Source organism: Ochotona curzoniae, unplaced genomic scaffold, assembly GCF_017591425.1.
Source record: "Ochotona curzoniae isolate NIBS_2020 unplaced genomic scaffold, NIBS_Ocur_1.0 contig_2692, whole genome shotgun sequence".
Lineage (NCBI taxonomy): Eukaryota > Metazoa > Chordata > Mammalia > Lagomorpha > Ochotonidae > Ochotona > Ochotona curzoniae.
The window spans coordinates 13,887,153-13,910,396 of NW_024465556.1; the positions used below are offsets into that span (position 1 = coordinate 13,887,153).

A 23,244-nucleotide genomic window follows, 5' to 3' on the forward strand; every position below is an offset into this window, starting at 1 on the left:
GAATAGTTTGCATTAACAAATTAAATTATTATTATCTGTTATAAAAGATTAAGGACCTTTTGTGGTCACCTTTGTTACCTTGGTACTCTGATACATTCCTCTGATCCTAGCAGGCCAAGTTGTCCATCAGAATCGAGCCCCCAAGCATACACCTGGCCCTTGTCATTTAGTGCTAACGTATGAGCTTCTCCACATGCAACAGCTACGATATTTTGGGCATCCAGGGCAACAACCTGCTCTACAGAAATCAAGATTAGAGATATTACATTCTAATTTTAAGCTTCCAAATCAAATAAAATACATTCAGTTATCACTTTTTACACACACAAAACAAAAACAAAAAAACACTGAAACACAAACTAAATATAACTAGATCAGTTACTGTTAAAATGTCTATCAAATATGTCCCATGTGATAAAATACAAATAAACACATTATTATAAGGGTAAAATTTAATGAAAATATTAAATAATCTACACACTTTGGGAAGAATTAATGATTCACAGAATGTTTTGTCATCATTAAAAATCACCAGCATTAAGAAATGAATCCAAGTGAAAAAGGAATCATTTAAATAACCTGGACTGCTTGATTTTCAACCAAGTCATACTTGACAATATCCACAGCCACAGAACAATCCTGATAGTAATGAGATCATCTTAATTGTCCATTTCTAAATGGAAAACAAACTCCTCATAAATTTTATAATAAAACATAAATCTACTGCCACAGAGCAATCCTAATAATGAAATCATCTTAATTGTCCATTTTAAAATGGAAAACAAACTCCTCATAGATCTTATGATAAAACACATATGCTAAATAAAAAGAACTGAAATACAGTATGACCGTAAATGATAGACCATAAAAAATTCCATTCTGGTTAAAATGTGCTCAGTTTTAAAACAAAAATTAAAATACTGTCCGTTTTTAAAAGGGTCAGTAGCCAGCCAATGACAAATCAGTAAGGCAAGAGAAGTTGTTTCCTTAATCACTTTAAGACGAGTTTAAAACATTTCAATAACACTACAAGTTTTATGCTGTCCTAGCAGCTAAAGTCCTTGCCTTGCACGTGCCAGGATCCCATATAGGATCCCATATAGGCACTGGTTCTAACCCTGGCAGCCCCGCTTTCCATCCAGCTCTCTGCTTGTGGCCTGGGAAAGCAGTAAAGGATGGCCCAAATCCTGGGGACCTTGCACCCACATGGGAGACCTGGAAGAGGCTCTTGGCTCCTGGCTTTGGATCAATACCACTCCAGCTGTTACAGCCACTTGGGGAGTGAATCAACAGTTGGAAGATCTTTCTGTCTCTCTTCCTTTCTGTATCAGACTTTCCAATAAAAGTAAAAAATAAAATGAACTCTTTAATAAGAAAGTTGTAAGTACTAGCTTTAATAAACTAAAACCTTACATTCCAAGTGACTGATTTATCAAGGTTTCTTCAGGGGCACATGGTAGCTCAATTAACAAATGTTGCTTTTCAATAATGAGACTGTGTCAAGGTGGTTTGAACTTTTATTGCAGATAAATTAAAAATATATTTGTATTATTATTTTGCATTTGGGAACAGATTAGCCCCAGGTAGGCTGTATAATCCTAATGATTCTTTTACTTACCTTAAAGTACTATGAGATAATACAGCTGGTAAATAGTATACTGAAATTCATTATATTTATCTCACTTTTTATACATGTTTTGTACATATTTTCATAAATTTTATTGTAGAATCATACAGAAATGAAAAACAAGACTGAACACAGTCTTCATGAAAATCAAGAAAAAAGATAAACTATTTACTTAAAACACCCCCATTAATCTCAATTACAAAGAAATAAAAGACCCCTCTCCTCAATCCCTCACAGAGGCTTCAGAAATCAAAGTCAAGAATAATTCTCAAAAGCAGCAGCAGCAAACAACAGGACTGACAGTAAGAATAAATGAGACTAGTTGGTTCACCAAGGGCAAATCAAAGCACTTAAATTAGAAAGCCATAATGGGGGTGGGTGTTTAGCCTGCTGGTCAACAAGCCCAAGTCTAACTCGAGCCTCTAACTTCCTTCCGGGCTATACACAAAAAGCAGCAGTAGTGGCTCAGTAAATGGTTTCCCACCATCAGCCACATGGTTGACTTGGATTTAGCTCCAGGCTTTGGTTTTCATTCTGGCCCCAGCTCAGTCCTAGCAGTTGCAGGGATTTGAGAAACGGATGGGAGCACTTCTCTCTTCTCGTCCCCTGGCTCCTCTGTCTCTCAAATAAATAAATCTTAAAATTAACTAATTAAATAGCAATGGTTATAAAGGCAAAGGCAATCATTTTTAGGTCAATCCCCAATATCATTACATACTTATTGTGCTCCAAACACTACGATGAATAAACATTCTGAACTCAAGAAGTTTATAGGTAATTGAAAAGTAAATGCAACAAATTCTAAAAACAAGTGTGATAAATGCAAGTATAAAAAAAGATACCAATAGAGCATGAAATACTTAGAAAGCCCTGAAAGACATTAAGAGAATTTTAGAAGATAGTGACCTAAGATACAGAAAGAGTAAGATTCTACATATTCATTTGGAAAAATTCAAATTATTTGATACAGCAAGACTAACTGAAAGCAAAATCAAAAGACTCCTAAGAAAAATGCAGAGAAGTGTTATATCTCACAGGGGTCACTTTAACTTATAAAGACTCCCAGGAAAAAAACAGGATCAGTAGTTCACAAGAAAATCACTTTAAAAACATGACAATTCAGTTACACAAAAAAGCTCTCAACCATTAAAAAAAAATGCTCAATAACATTGATAAAAAAAAATATAAGCAGCACTGAAAATCCATTAATACATTTATTTAGAAAATTCATCATCACAGCAAGGCCAGAGTTATGGCTCAAGAAGCTAATCCTCACCTGCTAACACTGGCATCCAATATGGGTGCCAGCCAGTTTGTGTCCCAGCTGTTCTACCTCTCATCTAGCTTCTTGCTTATGGCAGGGTAAGCAGCAAAGTATAGCCCAGTGCCTTGGGACCCTACAACCATGTGGGAGAAGCTCCTGGCTTCAGATCAGCTCAGCTCTGACCATTGCAGCCATTTAAGAAGTGAACCAGCGGATGAAGATCAGCTGTCTTTACAGCTTTAATAAATACATCTTTTTAAAAAATAATGAAAAACTAGGTACCTAAACTATGTACCTAATTTTACACTATTAAATATGGGTTCGCCTTCAACAAAAAGTTTATCAAGGGAATGAGAACACAAGCCACAGATCAGTAGAAAACAGACACAATCAATACAGATTGTTCAAAATACACACAAAAATCTTGAAACTCAACAATACTATAAACCATGCATAGGTTTCTTCAGGCAAAAGTTCCAGACATCTCACCTAGGAAAACACAAACAGCAAAGAGGCACATAAACAGACGTTCAGTGTCACATGATACTGAACATTAAAACAAGACACCACTAAATACCTATCAGAATGACCAAAATTCAAAACGCTCACACCATAAATGATAGTAAGGATGTGCCAACAGGAACTCTTCTTCACAGTGGTAGAAATCCAAACTGGGATAGTGACTGTGGCAGATGGCTTGGAATTTTCTTACAGCAAACATGCTATCATCACAGAATCCAATAATCATCCTTAACACTCAAAAAATTAAAATAATGCTCCACATAAAAACTTGCACAAGGCAGAGAGGCATTTGGCCTAGCAGTTAAGACTTCTGCATCCTACATTAGAAGTTTTATAACTGGCAAGTAATTACGTCCCTACCCCCTCCATGGGAGCACTGGATTGTATTTCCAGTTTTGACCCAGTCCAGCCTCTGCAGGCACCTGAGAAGTGAGCCAGCAAATAGGAGCTCCCTTTGACTCTCAAACATAATTTAAACAACACATACAAAAGGCTACAGAAGCCTCAATTATAATTGGGAAAACTTAAAAATACTCAAGAATATTCTTTAGGATGTGAATAAATTGTGGACTATCATCCAATGCTTAAAAAAAAAAAAGGTATCAAACCATGAGAAGACATGAAGAAAAACAATTTAAGTGAAAGAAATCAATCCGAAAAGTTTAAAATGTCATGATTATTACTTTCCAGAAAAGGTAAAAGTATGGGGGAGATGGTTAAAAAAAAAAATCACTGGTTGCCAGTGGTTGGAGACAAGAAGGATGAACAGTCCATAATACAGAAGTAAGCTTGCTTCTTTACATGACAGAATGGAGACAAAGGGACGAAGATCCACTGCTTCTCTCTCTAAATGGCTACTTGGGTCCTTACTATCCACAATGACCTAGAAGAAGCTCTTGACCCCTAGCTTCACCTTGTCTCAGCTTTGGTCTGTCCCTCTGTGTAACTGAGCTATAAATAAATAAATAAATAAATAAATAAATAAATAAATAAATAAATAAATAAATAAATCTCAAAAATTATCATCTTTGATCCATAAACTCTAGATTTTATTTTCCTTTTTATAGAATACAGATTAAAATGTCCAATCTAAATTATTCAGTTCTACACCATCTACATCCTTCTAATCACTTTTGTGTGCATTTCAGAATTTCTTCACTTACAATGGCCATCAAATGAATTTTGCTGCAAACATTATAAAAGAGTAAAGAGGGCACTCCACCTAATAATTACATGAAATCTTTCTCTGTCAATTTCTTTCTCATGACCATAATGGAAGAAAATGAAATATAATACATTCTTACCTGTGAGTAAGCTATAAAAGAATAACTTAGTGACTCCAGACTTCTTTTATGCCTTTTTAAAATATGACAGTATTTGCATACTGCATAAAGAACAAATCAATCAACTACCCCAGCCACATGTTGGCAGTGAAAAACTGGGCAAACGAGACTCTAAGATGGACTATGTCAATCAGCGGATTCTGCAGCGACTTCATTGTGCATGGAATGGTGAGATTGGCAGCAATTCATAACTGTTGAACTATCAAAACCGCTTGAGCAAGACCTTCAGAGTATGCCCCACATCAAGGACCTGGGATGGGTGGGAGACTGGGTGGGGCTTCTCCCTTTATCTCCCAGTTTACCCCCAGATACAGAAAAAAAAAAAAACAATGATGTAGAAACAATAGTCTTACCCACTTTCCTGTAGCCCTTGACCCTTTGTGCCCTAATCATCTACGTAAAGACTATTAAAAATAAAGGGAGAAAAAAGGAAAGCTAAAAAATAAATAAAAAGAAATGACAGTATTTGCATAATATATAAAGAAAATGAAAAGACCCTAAATATTGATGATTCTTCTCTTACTATTTAATCATATTCCTCCAAAGCCCATCATTTGTCCACTTGGTATTTCAGCTTTAAGTTTTATTTATGTTTATTGCAAAGACAAATCTACAGAGAGAAAGATCCTCTATCAGCTGGTTCACTCCCCAAATGGCCACAACGGCTTGAGCTACGCCATTTCAAGCTAGAGGCTTCTTTAAGGTTTCCCATGCAGGTGCAGAATCCCAGGCTATAGCCATCCATAACTGCTTTCCCAGGCCACAAGCAGGGAGCTGGATGGGAAGTGGAGCAACTGAGACATGAACTGACGCCTATATGGGATCTTGGTACATATAGGGCAAGGACTTAGTGACTGAGCCTTGATATCCGGTGCTCAGCTTTTTTCAGTCTTACGGTAACAGAGCTGATTCTCTTTATTTGTAATAGCTATGTACTAAAGTTACTATCAATATTGATCTAGCAAATACTGAATCACTGCCCCTGTGGAAAATTTTGGTCAGGTTCCTGCACGTCTCTGATCAAAATTATTCTGTCTCAGATCAATACAGTCTGTTTTTATGTGTGCTTTTGTCTAAAAACATTGTGCTTAATACACTGTTGGCTAATTAACACTAAGTTCATAGCCAACCACACTATGGCATATGCTTGACCAAGGCTTATTTAACCGTTGATCAATCTTCTCTGCAAGGCCCACATCACAACCTTCTAACTTAGTAACACCAGACAGCACTAAAGCATCATACTCAGGGGCCATTTTAAAAGGAGAAGTCAACAAAAACTGCAGAAATGTTAAATGTGACACTAAATACTGAGAATTCTCAAATATAAAATGTTCAAATAGTAAAATTGCATTTTTCAAGATACAGGTAAAATAAGATCACTAAGTCCATATTTTAGACTTACAGAACAGTCACATGGAGCCATAATAGTGTAAGCAAAATATAATGAGTTTTACTCAAAGAAAATGCATGAACTTCCTCCGTGTTTTTCTGAAAACATCTAAGAAAACTGAAAGTTACAAAATATCAGTTCTTACAAATAACTAGAACCCTTGCTTTGCAGAAGAATCTGTAAAACTGGGGATTGGATTTTGATAAAACAGAGATTTCTTATTCACTGATTCACTTCCCAAAAGCCAGTAACAGTGTGGGCAGGGCTAACCCATGTTGAGACTACCAGAATACTACTCCTTCCAGATCTCCCCAGGTGGCAATGACCGAAGTACCTGTGCCATCGCCTGGGGATTCCCAGGGTGCTCATTAACAGGAAGTCAGGACCAGAATCAGAGGTAGAACTAAAATACTGGCACTCAGAGAAGATACATGGTCTTAAGCAACAGCTTCCCCTCTGCACCACACCACTTTACCCTGTGAATCTACAACGTTAGATGGCACTATCAGTTCCTCTGATCTGGACAGAAGCAAACAAGCACCTAATGAAAACATTTCCAACACAATTAAATAACACTTCCCACACGCCCTGTTAAAATGTATTTCTTCCATAATGTATAAAAAACAATCCATCAACTTTAGAAAGACTTCAATTTAAACTGTCAATCATAATACAAGAAATCTTTAACATTTTGTCCAATTTATACAAAGATCTCCTTAAAATCCAAACAAGAATTTCAAAGCAAGTTGGATGTTCACCTAAATTTGATATGGGCCTGAAATTTAAGCTCAACTCTGTGGGACGATCTGGAATGACTCAGTAATTTTGTACAGAAACACTTCTTCCTGTATAACAATTCCAATATACAGAATTGTCTATTAACAGTCTTTTGCTAGAATTTAAACCTGACAATAAGATACAATCATCTTAAACACTTTGAGAACCTTGTAAACTAAAATGGAAAAAAATGTTGTCTTTGGGTATTCCTTTTTTTTTAACCCAAATCAATAGTAATACAATAACTGCAACTTACTCAAAATTATGAAACAGTTACTTGAAGGAAAATATCTTATCTACAGATCTCAAATCTTTTATATAGGGTACACTGCATTACTTCCAAATTTCATCTGAAACTAACCTCCTATGTGTCAGTACCTCAAATGTAACTTGATTTGGACACAATCAGTTAAATTTAAGTGAATCCAGAACAAGATGACCCCTACGCAAGTCTTTAAAAAAGGGGAAACTGAATCACAAGGGAAATGGCAAGTAAAAATGAAGACAGAGATGACGTGTGATACATCTGTACTCAATGAAAGCTCTAGATTTCCAGTAAAGTACCAGAAGCTAGATGAAGGCCAGAACAGAGCCCTCCCTCCGAGAACAGGTGGTAAGCCTTTTTCCTCTAAGAGGTAATGTAGGTTTTTGTAACATTTTCAGCCCATACAAAATTGTCAACTTAAAAATTAGCCTGCACAGTCCCTTCTGCGGCTGCCTTAGCAAAATAAGTTTGTAGCCACACTGAAACCCTGATCTTGGCCTACTAGGCTCCAGAGTTGTAGACAGTACACGGGGTCCTCAAAAGTTCATAGAAAGTATGTATTTTGTTTTTAAAATTTATTTATCTTGAAAGTCAGAGTTATAGAGAAAGAGAAGATACACAAAGATTTTTCTACCTGCTTGCTCATTTCCCAGATGGTCACAACTGTCAGCACTGGGTCAGGCCAAAGCTAGGAGCTTCATTAAGTTCTCCTATGTGGCTAGAAGGTAAATACTGGGGCCAACATCCCCTGCATAGAGATAGGATTCAAGCCAGTGCCCACATGGCACTGCAGGAGCCAGCTTTATCTACTACACCACATTGCCAGTCTCTTTCCTTTCCTTTTTAATATGGGACACATCACAAATTTGCATGCCATCCCTGAACAGGGACCATCTTAATCTCATCTGCATCATTCCAGTTTTAACTTATGTTCTACCAAAGCAAGCACCTTCTCCTTTCTTTAAATAAATAAATTAATATATATATATATATACATATATATATATATTTTAATTTTGAAAGCCAAAGTTACACAGAGAGGAAAGAGGAAAACAGACAAAATTTTTAAAACTATGCATACATTTCAAAAAATTTTGCATTAAAGTTAATACATATTAACTTATTATAATATGTCTGAAAAGGATGTGGTTTGAGGTATTAAAGACAAGACAAATTCAAAACAAATCCCTTTAAAAGCAGCATTAATTCTGCTAAAATTAAAGAACATCGAATTTATGGTGAAATCTGTATGGAAAGTGAAATCACCAATGCTCTAAAAAAGTTTATGGGAAGAGTCTGGCACGATGGTGCAGTGGTTAAGGTCCTCGCCTTGCACGCCCAGTATCCCATATGGGCACTGGTTCTAATCCCGGCAGCCCCGCTTCCCTTCCAGCTCCCTGCCTGTGGCCAGGGAAAGCAGTCGAGGATAGCCCAAAGCCTTGGGACCCTGCACCCACGTGGGAGACATGGAAGAGGCTCCTGGCTTTGGATCGGCAAAGCATCGGCTGTTGCACTCACTTGGGGAGTGAATCATCGGACGGAAGATCTTCCTCTCTGTCTCTCCTCTCTGTATATCTGCCTTTCCAATAAAAATAAAATAAATCTTTTATAAAGTTTATGGGAAAACAAAGCCCAAATAAATCAGAGTTTACAAATGGCTCATTTTACAAAGGGATGAGACAGTGATGAAGATATAACTCAAGGGGCAAATCACCCATGTCATTTTGCAATGAAAAACTAACCTTGGGGTCCTGCATTGTGGAATACCATGTTAAGCCCCTTCCTACAAGATCAGCAACCCATATGGATGATGATTCAAAGCCTGGAAGTTCAACTTCCAACCAAGCTCAGTGCTCTCAGGACAGCAGCAGAGAATGGCCTAAGTGCCTGGGGCTCCCTGCATCCATTGAGTAATTCCTAGCTCCTGCTTTTGGTGTGGCCCAGCTTGGCCAAACTTCAGCCATGTGGCCATTTGGGGAGTGAACCATCAGGTGGAAGACCTCTCTTTCCTTCTCCCTCTGTAAGTCTGCTTTTCAAAGAATTAAATCTTCTAAAAACTAAATTAATCTTGTCTGTCTACCCCCCAGCCCCACCAGTGAAAAAAGGATCAATGACTCAAGAAAAAAAAAAAAAAAACACGAACCAATACCATACCTCAACTGGTTCAGCTTATTTACTGATTAATTTCTTTGAAATAAAAAATGGCAAAGAAGTTTCTCTCCACCACTTGTTCATTCCCCAAATAACCTCAAAAGCCATGGGTTGGACAAGATCAAAACCAAGTGCCCAAATTCTACCCAGGTGTCCCACAGTAACCTAAATATTTAGGCAATCACCTGCTGCTTTCCCAAGTACATCAGCAGGCAGTGCAATCAGAACTGGAGTAGCCAGGATGTCTATGGCAAACAGCAGCTTAATGCACTGTGCCACAACATCAGCTAATAAGGGTATAGGTGTCCCAAACAGTGGCTTAACTGGCCATTTCATAACACTTGCCCCTATTCTAGTTATTTTAAATTATTTTCATTTTTAACCTTTATATTACTTAGCTTTTTAAGACACTGTATACATGTATTAACAAGCCATTTTAGGTTGTAAGCCATATTCAGTTTAAAATAATCTATTATAAGGTCTTTTACGTTAGCCATATAAGCACAAAGCAAAAAAATCAGTACAGGGGCCAGCACTCGCAGATTAAACTGCCATCCGCAGCACCAGTATCCCATAGAAGTACCACTACAACTTCCAGCTAATGCTCCAGGAAAAGTAGCAGAGGATGACCCAAATTAAAAGCCCCTGCATAGCTGTGGGAGACCTGGTAAAAAGCTCCAGGATCCAGCCTCAGCTATTGTAGCCATACAGAGAGTGAACCCAGTGGACAGAAGCTCACCATCTCACTCTAGCACCCCCTCCTTTCTCATCCTCCTCCTCTCTTCCTTTTTCCTTATAACTTTTTCAAATAAATCTTTTTTTAAAAATCTACAGCATAGTGGGTCTCAGGACGGGGTGTCTCATGCCGGGATCCCAGATGACAGCCACCATGTGAACGTGGTGAGCTGTCCCTGGGCAGCCAGTGCACCATTTGGTGCCAGGGTCTGCTTGATGGCCGCCCGGCCGGGAGCTCTAAGATTTTGGTTCTTTGAATCTCTGCTGTTGTTTTATGTGTGTTACCTGATATATATGTGCATGTTTATGAATGAGAATTGTTAAAATAATGTATAGATGCATAATTAGGCTCTTAGAGAGTCATGTCCATTATTGTTTTCTCAGGACCTACAAGATCTGTTCAGCTCAACAGTTTAACATGATTTCAAATGCACTTACTGCTAGGGTACAGTTTCAAGACTGGCCATGGGAACCCAAATCCACATAAGTTAAATGGAAAATATATGGGTATATGTATGTAAGTGTTTAATGATAACTCAGATCTCAGAGAATGTTAAAATGCTCCAACATGGGAAGCAGCTCCTACAGCAGACTCATAGACTGACAATTTTGAGTAGCACTCAGTGGCCTCAGAATCAGCCCAAAAGGCATTCTGGTCTGACAGGAGAGCCAGCAAAAGAACGAGCATATCAGGTGTGGAATGCCAGGACACTGCTGCTAAGAGTGTCCCTCCGTGAAGGACCTCAGTGGTCCACACCCCAGTGCAAAGAAGCAGCCATCAAGGACAGTTGTGCTCTTCCCTCAATGGAGGAGAGAACTTCCACTTTGTGTGTGGTCTTGTCTAATGGGGTTGTTGTGGATTCAAGAGGCTTCCACAGCCTAAACACCATTTGTCTGGAACCTCAGGTTATCACTGATGTCACACATAAGAGTGCTAATTTGTTAAATCCACTAGAGTCACTGTATACTCTGCCTTCCAATGCAGGATCTGTATATTCAGAGTCATAGTAAAATTAATAGTACATCTTGCTGTATTTTAGTATAAAGATTTATCATCTCAGTTTTGATTATGTTTGAATATTTAACTCTTTTGCCCTAAGAAGTCAGCTTGCATTTACCTGTCCTGTGATGGACTTATATCCTGATGCTGTATGCTAATCCTTTCATTCTTACTGTGCTTTCTGATTGATCTAGGTTAGCAATTTTATGTAGCTCAGAAGTTTCATGTGTTTCATTGAACTTATTGAGTATGTTCCAAAATTCGAGACTTAAAGAAGTTAATTTAGACAGATATAAATCTAGTCCATAGTCTTAAATTAATGTTCACTCTGACAAAAGTTGAAACCTAACAATTCTTTTACATTTAAGTTCTGATGTTCAAATATTCAAACTGCTAACTGAACTCACAACATGCTAGGCTGGGAAGAGTTATAACTATGTTATGTTTTGCTATTTAGACTTCAACACAGAGAAACTTTTCAAGTGCCAGGATGTACACCAAACACCTGATGACTTACTTCTGCCTTCTATCAGGAACCACAAGATGGACCCCCTACAGCTGCTGTTACCCATCGGCGCCCCCTCTCAGCAGGAAGTAGCTAAGAGCAAATGATGACGCCCTTTCTCCCTAAAAACAGTTGGGGTTCATTTCTGTTTGGAAATGTAGGAGTCAGATGGGGTGATAGGCAGTTAGGGTCTCTGGTTCCTGATAAAACTGTTTCGTATACATGTAACATCTTAGCACTATGAAATTCTGGAATGTTAGTATTTTCAACAATACTTGTACATTGTTAAGTATGTCTTCTTGAATCTCGCCAGCCAGCTGCTCCCCAATATACCATCATATATGTGTCACCCCAGTATAAGTTCACAATATTTCGGCCAGAGTGATAAAAATTAATCAATACCTCTGGGGACAATGGTCTAACGCCTTCCTAAATTTCACCAGTCAGTTAGCCACCAGTATAATTAAAGTAAATGAAACCCGAGTTCTACCCATGTCGGGGAAAGTTATTCTAAATGGCATTAAGCTGGCAGCTTGCATGTTCAAGAAATGCAGCGAGGTTATGGCCTTAAAAACCTTGATGGTTGCTGCAACGGCTCAGGCTCCCCAAGTGATAACCCCCCACATCATTCAGTGCGGCTCCAGTCTTCAAAGAGGCTCATCTAATATAATGAGGCATGGCCTTTCCCAGGTAAGTATTTAGCCAATGACTGGCATCTTTCTGATACCCCACCAACCTAAGACAGGGAGTCCTGGATGACTGGCAGGGCTGCCCAGAGACGGGTAAGAGTTGAGGGTCCCTCAGAATGAACCTAAGACAGGCAGTGCTTATCTTGCCTCAAGGAACCTTTTTCTTTTCGCCGCTTTCATTGATATATAGAAAAGAGGGGGAGATGTCAGGAGCTGTGTACTATAGCCACACTGAAGCCATTTTGAATATAGAACTATGGGCCAGTGGAAAACCCCCAGCTGGCCAGATGCTAATGCATCTGGCCCCGCCACCCTTGTAACAAATCAGAGTTGGAGTTGCAGGATCCCGGCAGGCCATTACAGCCATCCAGGAAGGAAAGTGGCAAATGAAGCTCTCTATCTCTTCATCAATTCTCCTTAAACCTGCCTTTCAAATAAACAAAATCTTTAAACAGACACACCCAAAAAACTGATACCAGTTCTGACACCCATGACCAACATCAGAGTTGTCTGAGTTCTACCCTCGACATCCAGCTCCACATTTCAGCTTTTCAATACCAATCACAGAACACAATGGCGACAATGCATGCAGTCGGGTTCCTGCAACTCACAGAGAAGCCCTGGATTTAATTTCTGTCCTCCAGCCTTGGCTGACTATTGGCATCTGGAGAGTGAGCCAGGTATATTTACTATGTAAATAAACTTAAAAAAATTTTAAGTCTGTATGAAGTGTAGAAGGAAAAGTCCCTAACATCATAAAGGTCATTCATCAAAGTTCACCAAAAATAGCATAAGCAGTAAGAACTGAAAGTGTTTTGACTAGCATCCAGGCCAAGGCACGGAAGTCCATTTTTACCACTTCTTTTCAGCATAGTACTACCAAAGCCAAGTAGGTAAGAAAAGGCAATAAGTCAAAATGAGTAAAATGAGTTACTTAAAAATGACATGATCCTGTATTTAGAAAATGCCAACGACTCCACCAAAAAATCAGAATTAGTAAATAAACCCAGTAAAGTTCCAGGATACAAACCAGCCTTTCTGCACATAAACAGTGTAATTAAAAACAAAATCAGCAAAAAAACCCCATTTATGATAACATCAAAAAAGTGCCCAGGAATAAACATGTAGTTTGAAAGAAAGAATAAAAAAAAAATCTTCGTTGATTCTCTTGTGCTCAAGTTACTAGAATCTAGAATATAATGTTATTATGAAGAGCAACAGGCAAAGACATGCAGATAATAACTGCAATACACTGGGGTCTGAAGCAGTATACTTAAATACGTATGCAAGGCATCATTTCAGTACTTTAATATGTTTATTTCTACCCACAGCATAAATTTCAAAACACTCCCCTACCAAACCTCACTAGTGGCTAAAAATACATCTCCTTTGTCTTTATGTCTGATCCAGTAAAAACTAACTTAAAATTGGTGGGTCAAACAAAATTTATAAGATATTGTGAAATCAAAAAGGTATTGTTGGGGCCCAGTGGCATGGCCTAGCGGCTGAAGTCTCACCTTGAACACACTGGGATCCCATATGGGCACTGGTTCTAATCCTGGCAGCTCCACTTCCCATCCAGCTCCCTGCTTGTGGCCTGGGAAAGCAGTCGAGGACGGCCCATGGCTTTGGGACCCTGCACCCACGTTGGAGACCTGGAGAAGGTTCCTGGCTCCTGGCTTTGGATCGGCGCAGCAATAACTGTTGTGCTTACTTGGGGAGTAAATCATCAGATGGAAGATCTTCCAGTCTGTCTCTCCTCCTCTCTGTATATCCGACTTTGTAATGAAAATAAAAATAAATCTTTAAACAAAAAATTATACTATCAGAAATTATCACACTCAGCATAAATATCTATTCAGTGAAAAAAACAGGAAACTAACTATCAACACTGGTCATCTATACATTTTCTTCCTTTTTTCTGTTTTAAATGACTGAATGCATAATTGAGGCATTTTATGACTATCAAAATGAGGATATTAATCACTTGTGATTAGTGAACAGCACCAACGAATAGCTTTATTTAAATAATATTTCGTATCTTGTAACATAGAAAATTATTACCAGGGCACAGAGCAATGGCTCGTTTGGCTAATCCTTCCCCTTTAAGCACCAGCATCCCATTTGGGCACCAGTTTGTACCCAGGTTGCTCCACTTCCCATCTAGCTCCCTGCTTGTGGTCTGGGAACGTAGTAGAGAATGGCCCAAAGCCGTGGGACCCTGCGCCTACACTGGAGACCCAGAGCAGCTCCCGGAACCTGGCTTCAGATCAGCTCAGCTCTGGCCACTGTGGCCACCTGGGGAGTGAAGCAGAGGATAGAAGATCTTCCTGTATCTCCTCTCTGTAAATCTGCCTTTTCAATAAAAATTAATCTTTTTAAAAAATTACAAAAGGTATCACTGGAGACAGAAAATCCCATTATTGGAAAGTAAAAATATTGTTTGATAGTTTTAAATCATCATAAATTATAAAAGGAGACTCCAACAAGTTCACAGAATATGAAAAAAAAAAGATTCTTTTGGGGCCAAGGAACAGTTAATTGCACTATACATTATTTATTAATATACTTATATACAACACTAAAAAGTACCATAACAGCATAAAAACAACTGTAAACGTAAAATTAGAGTAGAAAAGCATAATCAAATGAATTTTAAGTAATTATTTTAAGAATTAGGTATGTATGTAAGTACGCATAAATAGCATTGACCACTGCGTCCCTATTCCTCAAAATATCAGCACATAATTTATCTTTTATAATTATTACTCATTAAATGTTGGAACCAGTGCTGCTGCACAGCAGGTTAAGCCATCATTTTGCAGTGCTGGCATCCCATATGAGCAGCACTGACTGCAGTCCAGGCTGCTCTACTTCTGATCCAGCTCCTTTGGAATGTGTCTGGAAAAGAAGTGAAAAATAGTCCAGATCCTCAAGCCCCTGCAACCCAAACAGGAGACCCACGAGATCCTGGCTTCGGGCTTTGGCATGGCCCAGCTCCAGCCACTGAGGCCAGTTAGGGAGTGAACTAACAGATGGAACATCTTTGTCGTCTCTCTAACTCTGCCTTTCAAATAAGGAGGGGAAAAGTCTTCTTAAAATCAATAATCTAACTTTCATCATTCATATGCTTTCATAAGATATCTTTTCTTGCATCACAAATAATAAAAGCCCATATCTTGTTCCAATAGAGCACTACCTCTAAGCATCACACTCTAAAAAGATTTATTTTATTTATTGGAAAATCAGGTATACAGAGAGGAGAGAGGAAGATCATCCACCCCCTGGTTCACTTTCTAAGTGTCCCCAACAGCTGTAGCTGAGCCGATCTGACACTAGGAGCCAAGAGCTTCTTCTGGGTCTCCACATGGGTACAGGGTCCCAAGGCTTGGGCCATCCTCTATTGCCTTCCCGGGCCACAAACAGGGAGCTGGATGGGAAGTGAAGCAACCGGGACATGAAGGACACTAGCACCCATATGGGATCCCGGCGCATGCAAGGCGAGGATTTAGCCACCACGCCATCATGCCAGACCCGCATAATACTTCTTTTTCTCTTTTTGGCATTTTGACACAGAATTTGAATAAGAGCTTCAAGGTAATTAAAAAGACAAATTAGTTCTTACATGCCTAGCAAGGGACATAGAAGACTACACACTGGTTTGTCAAATGAATGATTGAGCTTCAGCTTTAATGAAAAAGTATGTATTATCTATATGGAGTCAAATATGTGAATGACAGCTTCCATGTAGGACAACATGACAGGCTAACATTAGGCAAATATGAAAAACAGCGTAATACCCACATAGACATAGGCAGGTCTAAATATAAATTCTAACATTAATATCTTTTTACACTAATATTCACCACATGCCAGATATTGTTCCTCTAACTTCATGGTGTTATCTCACTTAGGCCTTACAATTACATTAGGAGTTAGCAATAAATACTCTAATTTTAAATAAAAGAACACTTAAGGACACAGCTGAACCTTTGAGTCCAAGGCAATACATTCACCATTTAAGACAGCCAAAATCTGCATCTAAACACTGATTTCAGAAACAATCTTTTAAACATAAGTTACTCCAAAAACATCAAACAATGTCTGTTATTCATGTCTCTTTCCAATCTAGTTCTTACCCCTTCTCTTCCTACCTCTAAACCAAGAGCAATGAACAGCAAAGGTTGCATGTGTATTTTTAAGCTTTCAAAAACTCATCTGTAAGTAAACACAATTTTCCCTTTGTACTCAAAATATAGTTCTCTATACAACACAGCTCTTTTAATTTATAGAGCTATTCCCATATCAGTCCACAAAGAATTTTATTTTCAAAACTACAAAGTATAAAAAAAAACCTAAAAGTATTACACTGCTTGTATCAAAATTTATTTTCACACTTCCCAAAAGATGTCTTTTTAAGGTTGTTTTTAATGTTTTGGCATCAAAAAGTGTTGCAATGCATGTCATTTTGTATGTCAGACTATATGAGGTTTCTAGGATTAAGAAAAAGTGGATATATGTGTAATTCTGACATATGCTGGCAAATAACCTCCCTAGGGACTGATGAATTTACATCAATCCAAAATACTTACTTATTGAGACTCCCCTAGCAGTATTTTATTAACCTCAAGTGATAACATAATAGCATTTTCTCTAAACATGAAAGACACACTAAGAACCCTGTGCATTTCTCTTTTTATAAGCTGCCCATTTTGAAACTAGAATGCTAATCTTTACCTTACCAATTTCTAGCACGGCTTTATATTGGGAAGATAGGTAATTGTACTGTAATGAGTCATAGGTTTGCGTGTTTACCTTTGGTCACTGCTAGAAAACTTTTACTTGAATGCAGTTCATATTTTCTCCCAATCCAGTTCATATTTTTTATTTGAAAGGGTTAGTTACAGACAGAGAGGGAGAGACAGAGGTTCCATCTGTCAGTTCATTCCCCAAAAGGCCAAAATAGTCAGATTCAGCTGATCTGAAGCCAGAGGCCACAGCCTCTTCCAGGTCCATCACACGGGCAGGTCAATGGACCTGCCTATGAACGAAAAGGTAGAGCAGTAGACACAGACTCTGATGCACATGGAGAATATGGCAGCTCATTTGGTACCACAACAGAAGCAGAACAGAGCAAATTGGACAACTAACCGAGCAAACAAGGTCAGCAAAAGTCTGTGTAAATGGAGACTTGAGGTCAACTACATTAGTCAACAGACATTGGGAAGGGTGCCTCACCTCTGCATCAGCGAAATCAACAGCATTTCAGAACTTCTAAACAACTTAGTCAGAACCCTCAGAACATGCATTATATTGGAACTCTGGGTTGATACTGGGTGACAGTTCCCCATCCTTTGGTATTGGGACATTTGGGAGGGTGGTTGTGGCTTCCCCCTTTAATTCTTCCCTTCCCCCAGAGACGAAGAAATAGAGAATTTGAAATGGAAAAAAAAGGATTAGGGACAGTGCCTGGTACATAGTAGTTGGTTATTATAATTTCTGCTGTTTGTTGCAGTGTTGTACTATTAGCATTATAATAATGTACTTCAAATATTCAGTAAATTTTTATTGAATACAATATGCATATTTCTTCTTTCCATATACCACCATATCAACTCTACCGTTTCTCTTATTTCCAAGGTTTACTCAACCAACCAACAGACACATAAATAGGCCTATGTTTGGACAGAGCTAACATCTACCAGTCATCCCTTTTACTAATTTTAATTACTCTACTGAAGTCTAGTTCATGTGGCTCATTCCTGTTAGCTTAGTCACCAAATTTATAACTACAACTGAGTAATACCTGGATCACAAAGACTGTATGTGCTGATTGGTAAATACCTGGAATCAACTCTGAGAAATCATCTAAACTCTTCTGTACTCTCATCAAGCTAGTCTTAAGAAATCAAAAACATCTGATAACTTACTGGTAAAACAGCTAAACCTTCCTGTTTTCAGATGCTCCTAATTCTACTTATCACAGAAGTAACACCATTATGTCAGGAAGCACATTTCCTAGGAGCTCTTGCCTATACTACCAGCACATACCAAATTTACAGTTAAGAGTAAATTTAACTAGCGGTAGATCAAAACCAACTTGAATCTATGTAATTGTACCTTGTGTCTCAACAGCTTTGCTTCCAGTAAGATTTGGAAGTGATGAAATCCAACACAAAAACTAATAGTTTTGTGTCAGTTAAATAATAAACACATCTATTAGAACCTGTGTTCAAGTCCCAGCTCTGCTTTCAATTCCAGCTTCTTGCTAATACGACCCTGAAAAGCAGCAGTGATGGTTCTAATAGTTGGGTGCCTGTCACTCATGCTGGAGGCCTGTACTGAGTTCCTAGCTCTCACAGCTATCCTGCTCAGCCTCACCCATTGCAGAGACTTGAGCAGCAAACCAGCAGATGGCGGCTCACCCCTGTATGTCTCTCAAATAAAAGGAAACTCATACTCAGACAGTACCAGGCAAACGGATGTTTTCATTTTTATCTATATATGGAAACTCAAGTTTACAAAACAGAAGAGGCAGAGTAGGCAACCATTTAGATTATTTTATCACCAGGTACTTTACTTTCCCAAAAGTATAAAACTCTTACTAACGGATTACTAATTATTTGATAGGTTGAAGCCAGAGAGAAATTTTCAGTTGGGAGTGTTAGCCTACTTTTTAAAAAAGGTAATACACAACAGGAAAGTAAAAAATTCACACAAGACAGCACTGTGATGCAGTGAGATAAGACACAGCTTGTGACAAAAGTACCCCGTATCACAGTGCCACTTTACTCAGCTGTTCCTCAGATATTTCAGCTGACTACTACCATTACCTTGATAAGTAGCACACTTGCCTAATGACATTTCAGCTGCTTTATCTACAAAGCACTTTTCATTCTTTGAAATACTAGATATCCTTTCATTTCTCTTGTGCTATCTCCCTTACAGAAATTAACCTTACAATCTACATCATCCCAAATTTTGGCCATTTTTGCACAGCACTCCCATTCATGCATGCTGTAACACTTAGCACATAATATCCATTTCTACAGTATATGCACCAATTTTACCTTCCTTTCTAAATCTTGAAATGACATGAACACACTGTATGAAGTCTGCCAATTCAATAACATTTTAAAACTAATTTACAGTATCCTAAGTATATCAACTTTGTAAAACAAAACACATCTGTGCTACAATATTAAAAATAAATTACATTATCACTCCTTATAGATTTGCTAAAATTAAAGGTTTTTTCCTGAATAAATAAAAGAGAGGCAAATACAGACCAAACTGATGTAGGTGTATAGTAGATTTATGCAAATTTACCTTGTAGGTCCCTGGGGAGAGCAACCTAAAAAAAATGGGGGACAGTGCTCTCTTGGACAACTGACAAAGGTTACTTCCAGGTTTCCAGTTCCTATACACTTTATAGTTCAAACACAACTCAAGACTTAGGTTATGTCTAAGCAGGGAGTTCAAGGAAAGTTAACAAGGCACCTTGGACTAAAATGGGGAATAGATAAGGAGGACTGCCTGCCCTGGGTTAGCTGACAAGACAGAACACAGATGTTTGCCTTTTATCAACGAAAGCAAGAAAACACCTCCAAAGACACACGGGGGGCAGCATGTATGCCGGGTGAGGGGCCTTTGTCTCCTCTTCCTGGAGCCTTTTTCCAACAGGTTCCCAGCCTTACATCTGTGACTCCAGCTTATCGTGTTGGATGCGCTCTGAAAATAGCTTTACAACAAATGCCAAAAAACCTTAAGTTTTAGTATATCTAAATGACAAAAGTGTTAAAGTTATCACTTACACTGGTTTTACCCAAAGAGTACTTTAAAATGAGAATATATTTACTAAGTTATTAGTCAAATGATCATTGAAAAAAACAGCTGAGAAAAAGAACACACTTCCAGTTCTGTCATTTAGAAACATTCATAAACACAAGAACCCAAATGGACAACAGTATTTATGTATGATGGCATTACAGCTGATTTTGGCTTTTCCCCAGCTCACAAATTTTCTACAAAAGAAAATGGAACACTTTAATAACTAGAAAAATATGAAAAGCTAAAAATACTTCAGAAAAGCATGACACCTAGCAAAGAACAAAATGAAGCTAAAGATAGATGTTAATGAAGAATTAGGATATTAAATGATTACAGAATGTTTTGTATTCAAGAAAGACTAAAATTCTGCCATACTTTAAAAATGAAAACAGAAGAGTATGCCCAAATAAATAAAATATTAAGGCTTAAAAACAAGCCACCAAAATTCAAGCAATTTCCTTTTAACAAAAATCACTTCTATCAAAAAAATACTTTTGTGAGTTCACACAGCACTGATTTGCACATAACTACCACAATCCATTAAGAACTTTCAATAATTACTATCCTTTTAACTCCACCTGCACAGAAGATTCAGAGAAGCAAAAGGAGATAACTAATGGTTCATTAATACAATTTCTTCACTAATGTTACCCATTTTTCTAACCTAATACTATTCCAAATAAACCTTTCCGAAGTATGAGTCAATCTTCTCTATTAAAGTTGTCTTTGAGTTGTATCCCAAGCACTAGATATATTTCATAGTTTAGGAAAATAGAAGTAACTTTGATTTCTTCAAAGCAATTTTTTAAATGCATGCAGTTTGTGAGTAATGATTTTTAACAAGGATGCCACATTTATATTGCATGAAGAGGATATGAAACCCTAAGAATTCTAAGGAGATGACAGGAAGCCAACTACTACCTGCTGCCGTCCGCAACAACAAAACTCCTTATTAACTGCCCAAACCTTACAACTACAATACTATTTTCTTGAGGAAAGCATGCGGCTCACTTCCAATCATGTAAAAATACTAACATACCAAACACAACCAGAAAATCATTGCTTCCAAATCCTTTGGAGAAGCCTCAGTTGTTAGACCGCCCAAATTAAGCATCTACTGCTATCATTGTCTTCTCTGCGGATGAAGAGCTCTCTAGTATATTTCACACCAACGCATCCCAAACAGAGATGAATCTATCTACCAGACAGAACTGGCTAGAACTTAACAAATCCCGATAGCTGTCACTGAAATCAATCCTGCATAGCAATTTCTTATGGACCTTGGACAGTAGCATAGTATTTAAGACAAACATCTGTAATGTGACATCTACAGAGAAATGAGAAAAAACTGGGTGTTATCACAGCTAAGTTTTGGTTCACTTGTTTAAATACTCTTCATACCATTCAGGGTTATAATGAAGTACCAAAGTGGTACCACAAATGTGATTACCTCAGTAAAAACTGGTTCCAATATGCCATCAAATAGAATGGCAAGGAAGCAATCTGTGTGTTAGTATTCAACCTGCCTCCAAAGAAAATATTACTGTAAATAATTTTAAACATAAGCACATAAGGTAGGCGACTGGTAGACTTAAATTTTCAGGTTCAATTATAGCTCTTTACCAGTCACTTCTGTTTTGACAATTTACTTACCAACTTGTGCTGCCATTTCTCCGTAAATTTATCCCCTAAGATGAGGATAATTCTTGCAAATTGTGTCACAAGCATTTGGAAAGGAACCATGAGTTATTGTGTAATGCTCTTGAAATTCCTCAGATGTAGGGTCCTACACAAAGTAAAGTATCATTATACATCTCTCTAGGAGTAGTCATCTGTTTGTATTGATTTTCCCCCATCCTTGACACTGACTGTTGCACACTAACTGTTCTCTAAATATTCAAAGCAAGTCTCCAGGTCTTGACCTCAGTATTTACTTTTTTTCCAAGTCTTCTTATCATCCACATCTTTCTCCTCCTCGGATGGTATCATGAAAATCAGAAATTATCTTAATCTGCTTGAGTTCAGTAAGAAATGTGGGGTAGTTCAGTGTTTTTTTTTTCACTCGTAAGTGAATTTATATCATTTTTATAAATTTATTTTCCTACATTATTTTGCTAATCTCAACTACATTTTAAGGAGTGGTCCATTTACAGATTTATGTTGTACGCACAGGTCAGAAAATGAAAGCAAACAAGTAATTAATGCTATGGAAACCAAATGTTCTTATTGGACAAACCCAATGTAAGAAATTACCATTTGGGGATACAAGAAACACACAATCAACACCATCAACTTTTTATTGTTTATAAAATAAAATCAGTTTTTATTTTACTATCCAAAACTTTATCTATTGCTGAGTTTGCTACGTTAGTCTCTCATCCAAGAACTGTACACACTTGAATTTTTGGTTTGTCCTTGTTTCAACATTACATCCCGAAAATAATCTTAGATGACTCTTAAAACAGCTTTCCTTTGAGCTTATGCAGAAGAGAGGATAATAAAAACTGTCTATAATCTTAGTTACAAAATTGTAATGTTTTAATGGTTTTTGACATCCTCAGGTTACAATGAAATACCAATGGAAACTACTTTCCTCCTAAGCGAACAAATATTCTTTTATCTTCTGAATATGGCACGGAAAAAGCCTTGTACAATGAAGGAAAAGAACTACAGGATTCAGAGTTTCTAACATTTACTAGTCTCGCAACTCTGACTCTCAATGTCTGAACTCCAGTTTCTTCATCTGTAAAACAAGAACCATAACATCTGGCTTGGCTTCCACACTAGACCTTGATGAGGATTAAATGCCAAACTATTTGAAAGAATTTTGTGAACCATAAAGAGATATTGGAAATCCTTTAACAGAACTGTACAAGACATGATCATAACATAGTTCAGTACTCTAACATGAAACAAACGAAACTCCAGTTAGCACGATGGTCACCAAATTACATGTATGCAGTGAGTAAATTATCTTGTTAAGAACACTTTGAACATGTTACCTTAAACTCTTCAGAGGTGCATTTAGAACAAAATACAAACCAATTCATTTGAATGGTTTCAGTGTATTTAAGAGTAAATACATTTACTAGTTAGCTAAGAATTAAGAAATGTTAACACTAGCTTTCCAAAGTATTTTAGAA

General features: G+C 37.7%; 1 protein-coding gene and 1 non-coding gene across 9 annotated transcripts in view; both read right to left on the bottom strand.

The window, feature by feature from the left end:
* HERC4 (HECT and RLD domain containing E3 ubiquitin protein ligase 4) overlaps positions 1-23,244 on the bottom strand; it is a 136,028-nt gene that overhangs the window by 67,532 nt on the left and 45,252 nt on the right. For 7 of the 8 annotated variants that reach the window (XM_040975835.1, XM_040975837.1, XM_040975834.1 and 4 more), the window contains exon 4: positions 79-238. In XM_040975835.1, the coding sequence (XP_040831769.1) occupies positions 79-238 (160 nt within the window). The remainder of the gene's footprint in view (positions 1-78; positions 239-23,244) is intronic. The other variant, XM_040975840.1, reaches the window with a different exon arrangement.
* On the bottom strand, positions 8,034-8,140 carry LOC121153542. Its single transcript, XR_005883420.1, has one exon. It is a non-coding gene; the product is annotated as a U6 spliceosomal RNA (small nuclear RNA).